We start from the raw sequence: 13,930 nt of genomic DNA on the forward strand, positions 1-13,930 counted from the left end.
GGGATGAGAGAAATGACTTCTCTTGACTGTGTGTGTGTGTGTGTGTGTGTGTGTGTGTGTGGTGTTTTCTGTCTTTGTTTTTTTTGCCTAGTTTACTGTGTGTTTAATACATATCCAATGCTGTAAATTAATGTACACTTCAATCAAGTTATATTTCCTTTTGCTTCAGTCTTTAAACTGAATAATATTGCCTTTGGTCCTCAATTTATTAGTAATGCTTCTAGTTTCTTTTTACCTGGATAAAAATGATGCACCACAATATCTGCAATCCCTCCTCCCTTTCAACACCCTATATCTGTTTATGGCTCTTCCTAATCTTCAACCTACACTTCCTCTGCTGGTTTGAGGCCATTGCTACTAGTCTTGTTCCCTAAAACCAAGTCTATCCCCTTCCCTTTTATAATCATTCTTCACATATTTGAAGACGGTTACCAAAATTCTCCTTCGTCACCAGTTCTCCAGACTAAACACTCCTAGCTTTTTCAGCTGTTTGTCATATGTCATATTTGTCAGGCTTCTAAAAATTTTTGTTCTCTGCTAGACTCTTTCCAATCTGTACACCTCTTTCTTGAAATGTGGGGACCAAAGCTAGCATTGGTAAGACCTGACCAGTGTCATACAAGAGAAGGGAAATGATTTTTCTGCTGTATAAGAGACACTCCTATACAACCCACTGTGGTGTTTTAGCTTTTCCTGGAACCAGAGCATACCTCTTGACTTAGAGTAGACCAGCTGAATTTATGATCTACTGAAACCCAAAGGTTCTTCTCTGCCACAGGGAAGCCTAGCCAACCACTCCCCAGTCCAATCTGTGTTTGTGCATGCAGTTACTTTGTCCCAAGTGTAGGACCTTGCACTTATCCTGGTTAGGTTTCATTTAGCTTTTGTTTTTGGGATCGTATCCCAGTTTATCCAGGTCTCTGGATCTTAGCCCTACTCTTGAAAGTGCTTGCAACTTCACCCAACTTGGTATCATGCAAATGTGTTAAGTGTTAATCCCCTCCTCTAGATTTTCTAATGAAGATACTAGACAATGCTGCACTCAGGGCAGGCTTCTGGGGAATCCCTCCTGATACCTTCTCTCAGCTAGATGTTGAGCCATTGATGGTGACTCATTAAGCATGATGATCCAGTCACTTTATCCACGCTGCAGTTCTTTCATTAAGTCCAGGACTGTCCAACCAGTGGCATACGGGCCACATGTGGCCCGTGACAGGTTAAATTGGTGACCCCAGGCTTGTTCCCCACATTGCTCTGGCTGCATTAATAGCTGGAGTCTCTGGGCTGTCATGTCCTGTCCCTACCCCACGGGGACAGGGCAGTGCAGCAGCACAGAAGTGAGGGTGAGCCTGAGTTGAGTGACCTAGTATGGGTAGGGAAATGGGCATGCAGTGCAGCAGTGAGGGGCATCCTCTTGTAGGTGGGATGTGGCTTGCCCTGGTACACTGCATGAGGTATATGGCCCCTGGCTGCTTGGAGATTTGACAGCCCTCATCTAGTCTGTATTACTTCAGCTTATTAATGAGAATGTCTTGGTATCAAAAAGCTTTGCTAAATTAAGGTACATAGCATCTACTGCTCTTCCCCACACATCCACATAGCTTATCACCTTTTTAATCAGAGAATAAATTTAAGTTGGTCAGGCATGACCTGCTCTTGTTGAATCTATACTGGGTGTTCTTGATTACCTCGGAGGGTGTTTTTTTGTTTATCCTATACAGTTGTGCCCAAACAGCGTCCTGTGAGAAGCAGTCTAGTTGGTGGCAAAATGCACTATTTCCGTCCCCGTGCCAGCCCCTCTTGAGCTTAGGGTGGCCACCCTCGGCCTGGTGCTAGAAGGGGGGATGATGCCTGTGGGGGAAGGCACACAACAGAGGCCAACTCAGGAACTGCACTGGACTTTCCTTGACACAAAGTCCTGGAGTTTTATCAAGACCCTGCTGACTTTGTGTAGCACTACCTCACCCCATCAGCTTTTCTTTTTTTAAACCATGGACCACAGGGTTGAGGCGTTATTAGGAGAAACAGAAATAATAGTTGGTGAAGACAGAAAAAAGAGTGGTGGGGGGAGAGCTCCACATGGCTCTGTCACATGTGAAGGACACCATCTCATGTCTGAGCTTCTGGGTCCTCGAGGAAGGGTGACTGCACCCCGAAGCTGGCTAAGAACTCCCCCCTCAACAACTCGGTTGGTTTAATAAAAGAGGTCACAGCTACTCGAAGGCCTTTACCTGCCCAGCTTGGGGGAAGGGGAAGCAGTCAGCTCAGGCAAGGAGGCTGTGGGGCCTGGGGCAGAGCCGGACCCCAGACGGGTGGGACGGTCCTGCCGCTGCCCCGCGGGTGGGGGAGGGGAAGGCGGGGTGCCAGGGGCGCGGGAGGAGCCGTTGGCGGGCGGCCGCGCGCGGGGCGGGGGCAGGTCCCGCGCGGTGCAGGGGGGGCAGGGCCGGCGGGGCGGGGAGGGGAGCGGCGGGGATGTTGTTAAACAAGCTCTTACCGTAAGAGGGAGTCGGGACCCAGCTCCTTCCAGTTAATCGCGCAACAAACTTGGGTCATCGCAATAAAAAGCGGCGCTGCCTGCGCTGCCGCCCGTCCCAGCCGCCTCCCGCGCCCATCCCGCCCGCGGCCATGCGGCCCGGCGCCCTCCTGCCCGCCCTGCTGCTGCACCAGCTGCTGCTTCCCGGCGCCAGCCCCCTGCCAGGTCAGTGCTGCCCCTTCCCCGGGCCGGGAGAGCCGCGCTCAGGTGCACCCCTCGGGCCACGTCGGGTCCGGCCTGCAGCAGCGCGGTCCTGCAGCGGGGCTCGCGCTGCCCGGCTCCTCGCCTGCAGCCGCCTCCCGCGGGGCCGGCGGGGATGCGGCGCCCCGGGAGAGCGGGCTGAGCGACGCCGCGTTTCCTCAGCGCCTCGGTCGAGGTCCGGCCCGGGGACAGCTGGCGCCGCCGCTCGGGGTCGCGCGGAGCCGGGGCAGGTGCGGCTCGTGCCCGCAGCGGGCGCGGAGGTAGGGCCGAGGCACCCAGCGCCCTCCTAAACAGGGGAGAGCCGAGCTGTCCTGCAGCGGTGAAGGGAGGCAGGGTTAGTTTTGTTGTTTGCTTGAAGGAACAGATGGCACATGCACGGGAAGCACCAGCTTCAGGAAAGTTATTTTCCCTCCGGGAGAATGTGTGCAATCCTGGATTTCTCTTCAGCGTGTGCGCCCCAAAGCTTGCAGAGAGAGAGAGGTGGGTTTTGTTTGTTTGTGGTTTTGGGGTGTTGCTGTTTTTCAGTTGGTCTAATAAAAGGCAGCACCTCTGAACCAAGAGTTTTAGCGTCTTGTGTTTCTGTGTGCCTGACTAACTCTACAAAGCGGTAGCCATCCCCTGACTTGTCCCCTAGGTTTCTATTGGCTTCAGTGTTTCCAGGCAGGTGCTGGGCACCTTTCTAAGCCATGACCGTATACATTCGTTTTTTAAAATTGTTTCCATCCCCATCTGCATCTCCATTTCTGGGCGATTTATAGAGATGCACCTTTGTGGGACAGTGATTAGAGCAGATTGGGAATATCCTGGGGGGAGGGTGTTGTTGGAACGTGCTCATTTCTTCAAACTGGGACTTTGTATAGATACCTGTGTCAGCTTGGATGAATCTTTCTCACGTTCAGCATGCAGTTTTTGGTGAGACAGCATCTTTTTCTCTCAGCAGAAATTTCTAGGATAGGAAATGTCCTGAACAGGGCTGGGATGTAGGAGATGCAGGGAGCTGCAGTTACATGAGGGGTTGGACAGTTGTACAATTAATTAAATATTCATTAGCCCAAAGAGAGGAACTAACTTTTATAGCTTAGGAAACAGGGGGCTGGTTTAGATTACTTCTGTAATCTAATGTTAACAGCACTCCTCTGAGATGCCAGCTGTAAAGAATCAAATCTGTCTAAATTGGTGCCCTAATCCTTGCTTTTCTAGAGGCTGTCTCTTTGGTCCAAAGACTACTTACTTCAGTGGGGGAGATAACCAAACAGCTTGAACAAGTGGCTGAGGGGAATCCCTCTCCCCCACGCCTCTTCCCCCAATCCCTATAGACTTGTGGCTAGAGGAGTACACTAATGCCCTGCTGTTGGCTACTGTGGGGTAAGGTGGGTCTCTGTCTCCTTTTTTACAAAAAGGGAAAAAAGAGAGGGAAAAAAAAATCAAAAGGTCTCTGGTTCATCCTGATATGGAACTAAATCAAATCCCCAAACTGCAAAATTTTTCACAGAACAGAATTCTTGTTTTCTGGCCAGCCCTAGTGGTGACAGTTTCTTGGCAACGCCACTTTTCTATTTTTTTTTTCTTTTATCTCTTTCTCATTCCCTACCTTAATATTGCATTCATCACATTGTTAATTTGCGGACAAGGAAGAGGAGTCCTGCTCTAAACCACCCTTGCACCATTGGCTCAGAGACTTGTGTCTTCCCTCTTTCCCCCCCCACTTTCTCATAAACATGAACTTTATCACAAAGGTTATATTTTAACAACCTTCCTCCCCCACTCTTGAGAACAGACAAGGTGAAAATATGTCATTAATTTTTGGAAATAAAGTAATGTTTTCCATGTCCAAATATCTTCTCCTACAAGCTTTCAGTAATTCCTGGTTTTGAGCTTTTGTTCTACTGAGGGTCAGTAAACAGGCCTGTACACATTTTACAATTAGCTTTGAGTTAATTACTGTACCATTTTTTCTGGTATATAAGACACTGTCCAAAACTAGTAAAATTCTGAGCAAAAAAATTGAACATAACTTGATTTAAATTTTGTTTAACTTCTATTATTACAGTTTTGTGTACTTGCTATATTTAAGATGCATCTCAATGTTAGATCTCCTTTTTGGAAGAAATATATCTTGTACACTGAAAGCCATAGTACCTGAATTAGGAACTCCTATTTGATTGCCATCATAGAGTTCAGAAGCCAAAGACTGTTACCATATTTTTTCACGTACAACACCCTGCCCTCAATGTATCATGTTTGCTCAGGTCCAAAACAAGGTTTTTCTTTCCCCATTTAACGTGGTGGGGACAGGGGGGAGGCCCCTCATCTTGGAATAAAGTGTGAGGTGGCAGGGATAGCAGGCAGCTTCTGGGGCTCTGGCTCTAGTCCTGGACCTGGGTTGGGCCCAGAGCTGCAGCTGCTGCCTGTGCCCCACCTTTTCTCCCCCTGCAACCTCAGACCTACAATTGCCACCCCCCCCCCCCGCACAGTTAGGGGCAGTATCTGCAGGGAGGGGGACAGACCTGGTGTGCAAACATCTTGCCTCCCTTATTGTCTACACACAAGCTATCTGCCTGGTCCCCCCCGCCCATGTATCACCCCTCACCTGCCCCCCTATTGCAGCTTGTCCTGCTACAGTGATGGTGAGGATAAATTTAAGAAAATTCTCCAATTTAGATTCTTTACATGGAAAATTATAACATTTTTCCATGTATAGTTTCTCATTATTTGGGATTTGCCTTAAATTCAGGGTCATCTTGGATTTGGGTAAATACAGCAATGCACAATCTGTTTTTGAAAGGCAGAATGATGAAGAAAAGACATTTTCCAGAGTTATGGTTGCAAAGAGCAGGCACAGAACCTAATCTTTGGGTTACTTACCTTTGACACTTAACTAAAGCCCTAGTTATTGCCAAAGATGGATCTACATGGATTGATCCGTGATTTTGAAAAGAGCTTAGAGTGTCCATAGCTGTGAAATAGGAAGAGAGAAACCAGAAGCAGATAGCAGTCAACAAGGTACCCTAAGAAAAGTTAGCTTGATTAATGGTAAAGGGATAAAGGTTGTAACTGTGTTGATGACAAGTACAAGCAGTCAGTGTGCTAGAGGCAATATCTTTTATTAGACCAACTAGACAGTTGCAAGAACATTTTTTCTTTATTTGCAAGCTTTCTGGCACATGCACCCTTCTTCAGGCATAGGAGAATGCAAAGACTGTAAAATTATTCCCAGGTACAAATGAAATTCCATATTGTACAGAGGAACAGTCTACCTTGGGTGGAACATTAGGACCAATAAAAAGGAGAGATGATTGTTAAGGGCCTTGTTGCACGTGTTTTATTTAAGATGGTAGTAAGTATTGCTGGGCTGTATTTAAAGTGTGTTCTGATCAGTCTTGCTGGGACTGGACCAGTAATTAGCTGATTGTCAGTCCCAGGTCTTTGCACAGGAATCTTGAATTGGCTGCAGTGTGGTGCTGGCATGGAGACTGACAGGCAGCTAATTTTTGGCCCAAGTTCCAGCCCCCAACTAATCTCCAACTGGCTCTGATGTGGTCCTGGGGCTGAGACTAGAAATAGGCTGATGGCTGGTCTCAGCCCTGGGACTGCTTGGGAGCAAGGTTTGAGACTCCTTTACAGTCCTGGACCAGATTGGATTGTAGGTCTCAACCCTGGGACTGCAATAGATCATATTGTCTCTGTGGAGCTATTCCCTGTTATCTCAACAAGTGCTACTTAATATGTTCTGGACATAGTCCTCACTCAAAAAGGCGTAACTTTGCTTTGATACAATAAAAGAGCACTTAGTATGTGTTAGCCTGCTTGACTGCACAGACGCTGGCAGTGTAAGTGCACTTAACACATGTTAAATGCCCCTTGTAACATGACCCCAAACCTCTGAAGCAAAAAACAATGAGAACAATTACAACAAGAGCAATTAAGTCAATTGATTCCCTCAGGAACCCAAATAGCGAGGCAGCATTTGCTGTCCTGTGAAACAAGAATCCAAGCTGGGTGCTACTATACTGGTTGGGAGAACAACTTCCCTGTTTAATATGTGCACCCCAGTTTGGGTGGAGGTGGCTTTATTGGGTAAAATGTGCATGGTTATGCGAGAAAATTTGGTATTGTATTATTGTCTGGTTAGTACCTGTCTCAGTTTAGTTGGTGTTTGACCAGTCCAGTTTTTATTATGGGCTAAACTAAGAGGTATACCTTTTTGTCAAGTAGTACCTATGAGTCTCACTCAGGGTTGGGCTCCCAGCGTGCTGAATTCTGTACAAATGCAGATCCGTGACTTTCAGAGCTTAGAGCCCAATGTTAGTCGTGGTACATTACTACGCAAGGGTGTGTCTACACGTAATGCTACATTGCCGTAGGAATATGTTACTGTGGCGTAGCATCTGCAGGCAAAACCTGTGATGCCGCAGCTACGTTGCTGTAGCAACGTTGCCCTGTTATAGTGTGTCACTACAGGGTTGTAGTACCTAAAAATAACCATGTGCAGCATGCATTGCTCAGTACCAGCTGTTACTGTGCCGTCATTGACAGTGCAGTGCAGTAACAATGGCACCATAGCGGCATGTATAGACGTGTTCAGAGTGGAAGGAAAAGGATGAAGAAAATGGCAATGAGAACACTTGACACAAACCACAGCAAGATGTCCTGAATCTTTTTTAATATATAAATGATATGATATTAATAACAGATGAGTGAGCTAAACATGAAGTCCCTACCAGCTACCTACCTAGCTTTTATCAGTTTGCAATATACTTTAAGCCCTGACCACTTACACTGAGATTTGTCTCTAAGCTAATAATTTTCTTTAGGAAGTTTTTTTTAAAATTTATATGAAGCCTATTTAGATATTCTTTAATATCCAGTAGTTCTGGGAAGAAAGCCTTTTGCTCTGCTAAAAAAAAAAAAAATAGACTATTTAACCTAATAAAAGCTACAGGAATAAACTAAGCCAATTTTTAGGAACCAGGAAAACAAATTAGCATATTTCAAAAGAAGCACTGATTGATTCATGAAGGATTAATAGAAAAACGTATTACATTTTTACATGAAGAGGTCTTCAGTCATGTATGTCTCTCCAATAAAATTTCACAGCATTTTATGTGGTTCATGCACCATGAAAATAATCTAAAGTGCAGTTATGCAAAATGTGGGAGTTGCATTTTGTCTCCTCAATTTCTTATTGCTTTGTTTTGTTTTTTTAAAGTAGCCATGGTAGATTTATGAATGTTGTGTGTTCAATGGCTTTCATAACTGCATACATTTTACAAGTCTAATGTGATTTATATTCTTCCCAGCTGTAGATAATCATTATACTATATGCTGTCAGCAATGCAAAATGATACTTTGCCAGTTTGAAGACTATTCTTTCTGGATAATGGAATCCATTTGGTGCACGGTGCCAATGGCTGCTTGTTTTGCTCTTCCTTACTCCTCTACTTCGCAGACGTTCTGTTTCCACTAATAACATTTTTTTAGAGCAACATAAGAGAAGAACAGAGGTGAAAGACAAGATTAGGACATTGCATAAAAACTGGGAATTTGTGCACTGAAATCATGGACAGGAAAGCCTCTTATTGCAGGATTTCATCTTTCATTCAAAAAGTATACTAACTGACGCCAACGTTGGAAGGAAAGCGAACATCCTCTTTCAAAGAAAACTAACAGCTTTCCTTTGAATCCTTTTGTTCAGTGTTATAATGTGCAATTAAAGTTTTCCTTTTGAAGGAAAGGGAGGGTGGTTTTGGGTGGAAGATGCAGAATTGGAAATCGGGAGAAATGGGCCTGTCACAAGTGTAGAGAAGGACTTTTGGTACTGTCCCTGCATGCTCCAGGACTTCTACCAATCTGGTTAGGAATTTGCACTTCTCCCCCACCAGCTACCATATTGATTTTATTAAATGTTTCCAAAAGCCTCAGCGTGGCTTACAATAAAGCACAACCCACAGCAAATATTCCCTAAACAACACCCCAAGACTCAACAACTCCAGCTCCCCGCTCAAACACTGACTCTGCCCAAACCTTGGCACAAGCTAACCATCCCACCATGCCTCCCAAATGTCACCTGCATTCAGTTAAAAGAAGTCCATTTCCCATCACATCCACCCACCCTGCTTCAAGCCTATATACCCTGTCCTGCCCATGGGCTATGGCTGTTACCTCCCACTCCCCCAATAAAGGTTGATGTACAATGTCTCTTCTACTTCTTGAGAAGCATATTACTGTAGTAGAAATTTTTGCTTTCCTCTCCTTGGGAACAGTATGTATCCTCTCTCTGCATTTGTGTAAATCCCTTCCCAGCTGCATTTCCTAGCTGGTGTGCATGGATAGTGAGCTCCAAGAAGACTGCCTCACTGAATTTTTCTTTTCCCTCTCCTCCATTGCCTTAGCAGCCAATGGGGCACCTGTAGAAAGATGCATTACTTGAGGTGCAGGAGGCAATGAATGCTTGTTAAGAGTGTTAATTCACTGTGGCCGGTAGTATTTAATGAAGGAGATTTTTTTTTCTATTGCTACATACATTGCTTTGAAGGGATATAAATCTTAAGAGAAAAGATTCTTGTTTATTTTGTTGGAGGTTTTATAGAGCAAGTCATAGTACAAACCACAGAACAGCTGGTTATGCCCTTTCATTCCAGCATCCTGCTGGACAGATAACTTTTCCTGGATGAAGATGGCTTGTCCTTTCACACACATGATCTAACCTCACCACACACTAACTGTTGTTACCATTGTCGTGAGTGTACTGGGCTTTGGTAACGTCTACAGACGAGAGTAGCAAAGATGGCACTTCCTAACTTTTAAAGACACACTTCAAATAAAAGGATTGGCTTTGTTCCTGAGTGTTAGATGTATGCCATAGTAGAGGTGCCAGGTAGAATAAATGCATAGGAGCATGCTTCTGTTTGCTTATTATCTCTGCCCCCAGTTCTCAAAAACAATTGCAAAGCACAAAAAATAAGGACAGAATAGAAATGTTTACTTTTTCAAGATTGATTCTACCCATTTTTTACAAGTTTTTGTCTTTTTTGGGGCGGGGGAAACATTTGGAAATTAAAGTAATCCCAGTGACTTTATTGTCCATAAACAATATACTGGAGGAGCATCTAACTATAACATGTTAGGGGTGAACCTCTGTATAGATACCTTGTGTGGGATTTTTTTTTGCTGACTTCATCCATCCAATTGTCTCCACTTTCCTTGGGTCTAGTCAAACTTCTTTGTCATTGAATTTGTCCTACAGAAATAACCTGTCTGAACCCAATCTTGCATTCATTTCCATTTGTTTTACAGTTCTTTTTCTTTGGCGCATTGTAGACTTTTATGTGATTGCTCATTGTGTTAATTCCCCCCAAAACAACAGTCATTAGTAATTACTTTCATCCCATCCACATACTGAAAGACCCTGGGACATCTTTAGTGCTGGAACAATTCTAAAGAGAATCCACTTAAAAATATGTGCTAGAAGAGGAGTTGAATGTGCTGAGTATTGCACTTTCTCTGTTGAGCTTGGTATGCTGAGACTTGGTCCAAGACTGAAAATAAATAATCATTTTGTGGTGCAGAAATGACCTACTTAACATTTCTCAAGATGTAGTAACATTTTGTTGACCTTATTAAAATTGTTTGGACTTGAATAGATTGAACTTGGTTTTTTTTTTTCATTACTGTGCTCATAGCTCACTAAAACAGTTCAGTTCTTTCAGTAACAACCCATTTTGCCATCTGGTCATGTTTGGCTTTTCCTCATGTGGGATGTATAATTATGACAATACTCTGTATGATTCCTTAGTAGATGCTTTTCCATTGAATGCATCCTTAAATTCCTGAGAATATCTTTGCATCCTGTTTTGTAGACAAGTTATGCACCTGTTTGCATTTGCAGACTGCTCTTCAGCCCAAGTGTACATGACACTCCTATTGCAGTATTTCATACTCTGCTCACAGATATCTTCTTTCATATTGAGATGTCACTGTGGTTTTGCCACATGAGATCATCGGGTGCATATTCAGTATTTTTCAGCGTGGTGGACATTGCATACACCTGCTGTAAAAACACATCACAACTCCCAACATCTGTTTTGAAATCTATTTTGTTAATAATTTATTTCCTTGGCAGGAATTGGTCTTTTGCAGACTTACTTTGTAAATATTATTGAGACAAGAAAGTCTGTTTTCTTTATATCATCATTATTAGAGCTTCTCCTTCAGTTGTGCGTGTGTATATATATCAATCTGTTTTTTGGGATTTTTTTGCTGTTTGTCCTGAGCATAGGATTCTCCTGTTGGACACTTTTGAATTATACTGTAATTGTTTCTACTTTTTATTGCAAGCATGTATATATTTTTGTAGTTACTTACCTTTATATGTCAGTGGACTTGCTTTAATTAGATGCACTTTGGGTCTATGACAGGCCCATTTTATTATGACAGGCTGAGAGCCATGGGACTCTTTAGCCTGGAAAAGCGCAGGCTCAGGGGTGATCTGATGGCCACCTACCAGTTTATCAGGGGTGACCACCAGGATCTGGGGGAACGTCTGTTCACCAGAGCGCCCCAAGGGATGACGAGGTCGAACGGTCACAAACTCCTGCAAGACCGTTTCAGGCTGGACATAAGGAAGAATTTCTTTACTGTCCGAGCCCCCAAGGTCTGGAACAGCCTGCCAGCGGAGGTGGTTCAAGCGCCTACATTGAACACCTTCAAGAGTAAACTGGATGCTTATCTTGCTGGGATCCTATGACCCCAGCTGACGTCCTGCCCTTTGGGCAGGGGGCTGGACTCGATGATCTCCCGAGGTCCCTTCCAGCCCTAATGTCTATGAAATCTATGAAATCTTCCTTGCTTTATTCCTAGTATGTTTGCAAAACAAAGTTTACATTAGCCTAGCTCTTAAAAACTGCTTTTAGAAGCTGAGTCAGTTTCTTATTTTACTCTTTTGACCCGTTTACCATACACAGTGCAGTCTCTAATTAGTTCGCCTGTTAACCACCCAGAGCTTATATAACTTAATTTTAATATGAACATATAGTAAAATACAATGGTCTTGCCTGGAAATTTACATTCTTGTAAGGATCAAAGTATTCTTGAACTTTTTAAAAATAACTGTCTCAACCAATTTCTCCATTTCTTTAATAAATTCCCATGCAAGCTGAAGAATGGAGGTGGTTACATTTTCTCCCTTTTTACCATCCCTTTTGTGATGTGGTAGTACTAGCATACAACTGGTTTGTTTGTTTTTTTCAAGCAACAGAACAGCCTCCCTGCACCTAACATGCCAAACAATTATACGATGTTGAGATCATGCAACAAAGAGGACCCACCCATCTTTTGTTTAGTAACCTGAACAAGGACTCAGTTCTCATTGGGAGACTTTAATTATTAGGACATCTGGGAGGGAAACACAACAGTGTATAAGATGTCTAGCAAATTTCTGGAGTGTGTTGGGAATAATTTTTTGATTCAATGGAAGAGAAACCAACAAGGGGGGAAGCTCTTCTTGACTTACTGCTCACAGATGGGGAGGAATTGGTTGAGCACATGAAGGTAGAAGGTAACTTGGGTGACTGTGAAATGATAAAGTTCAGGGGAGAAGGAAGGAGGACATCAGAATAAGGGAAAAAATAAAAGCACACGTTTGAATGCTTTTAGGTTACTGCGCAGTAAATGTGCACATGTAGACATGCTTTGTGGACTTCATAAAGGTAAACTTTAATAAACTTAGAGACCTGGTGGGCAGGATCTCTTGGGAGGCGTATTTGAAGGGAAAAGGATTCCAGGAGAGATGGCTGCATGTTAAGGAGGCTTTCTTAAAGGTGATCTCTTAAGGTTTCATTGTCTACTCATGAGATGGCAATGAAAAAATGAGAAGTGCAGTAAGACACTAGTATGGGTAGCCAGCAGTCTCTTCAAGGAGTTGAAACTAAAAAAAAAAAATCTTATAGAAAATGGAAACTTGGTCATAGTACCACAGATTACCGTAAGAGTATTGCAGGGAGAAAATTAGGAAAGCCAAGGTACAATTTAAGATGCAGCTGGCAAGGGACATAAAAGGTAATAAATAAAAGTAAAAAATAAAGAGAAAAACCAGTTTTGGACCTATAGATTCCATAGGTCCATTACAGTCTGTGGAAGGCAATCTAGTCAAAGATGATGGAGAGAAGCTGATGAATTTTCTGCCTTTTTTACTTTGGTTTTAATAAATAAGGGTAGTTGTCAGATGACAAGTTCAGTTGGCAGCAGAGATAGGGAAGGAGACAGACAGCCTGGAATAGTGGTAGACCAGGTTAGGGATTACTTAGAGAAACAAGATACTTTCAAGAAGAGCTTGATGGGATGCACCCTAGGATAGTGAAGGAGTTGTCTGAGGTAATTTCGGAGACACTGGGGGTTTCCTTTTCTATGCTCAGATAGTTCACATGAAATAGCCATCCCTCTGAACAATTTTACTGGTGGAAAAATAAAAAATACCAAAGTAAAGTGCACACCTATTTTACTTCCTAAATTGCTTATGCAGGATTTTTTAAAACTGCATTTTTGGTCCTTATGCACAGATGGGGATTGTACTTGGCCCCAGGGCCAAAAGTTTAGTGGACAGTGCACTTGCCAAAGGAGCAGGAGGTGAAAGTTGTAGGGTCTCTTTATTTCTAGGAGGTTTGAACCAGCATCTCCTGTTTCCTAGCAAAGTGTTTTTAGCCACCAGGCCACAGCTAGGCACTTCCCAGGTCATTTTCCTATTGAAGCAGCTGGAGAGATTAAATACTCACTTAATATTAATGAGCCATGGAATATTAATATTAAATATTAACTTAATTTTAATATAAAATTCAGTGGCCAAACAGCACTGGAAAAGTTACTGCCTCATTGTGATGCCTTTAACACAAGTCCCCTTCCTTTCTAGGACAGCATCCGTCTCATGGGCTGTGCACTCTCTAGCTTGCTCTTCTTTCTTAGGCAAAAATCATTCTTCAAAAGTCATTCTTCAATTCATGAGGCTTCATAAAATAAGTAACTCTCAGGCAACCATACATTTTGTTATGCACATATTGATGATAGCCCATTGTCCAATGGGTGTTAATGTATCGGAGAACATATAAAATACTGTATTTAAAGGTTACTAAACAAATCCATATTGTTATTCAAAAAAATCAAAGTTCATGCTTTCATTCATTCTTTCTGTTTTATTTTTTATTG

At 43.3% G+C, this 13,930-nt stretch overlaps 1 protein-coding gene across 2 annotated transcripts in view; it reads left to right on the forward strand.

Moving 5' to 3' along the window:
* The first annotated feature begins 2,473 nt into the window (after positions 1 to 2,473).
* Positions 2,474 to 13,930, forward strand: part of HGF (hepatocyte growth factor) — an 85,392-nt gene continuing 73,935 nt past the window's right edge. For both annotated transcript variants that reach the window (XM_090041893.1, XM_090041895.1), the window contains exon 1: positions 2,474 to 2,698. In XM_090041893.1, the coding sequence (XP_089898019.1) occupies positions 2,626 to 2,698 (73 nt within the window). In that variant the 5' untranslated portion in view covers positions 2,474 to 2,625. The remainder of the gene's footprint in view (positions 2,699 to 13,930) is intronic.

This window comes from Crocodylus siamensis, chromosome 4, assembly GCF_052110815.1.
Source record: "Crocodylus siamensis isolate JL-2025a chromosome 4, ASM5211081v1, whole genome shotgun sequence".
NCBI classification, from domain to species: domain Eukaryota; kingdom Metazoa; phylum Chordata; order Crocodylia; family Crocodylidae; genus Crocodylus; species Crocodylus siamensis.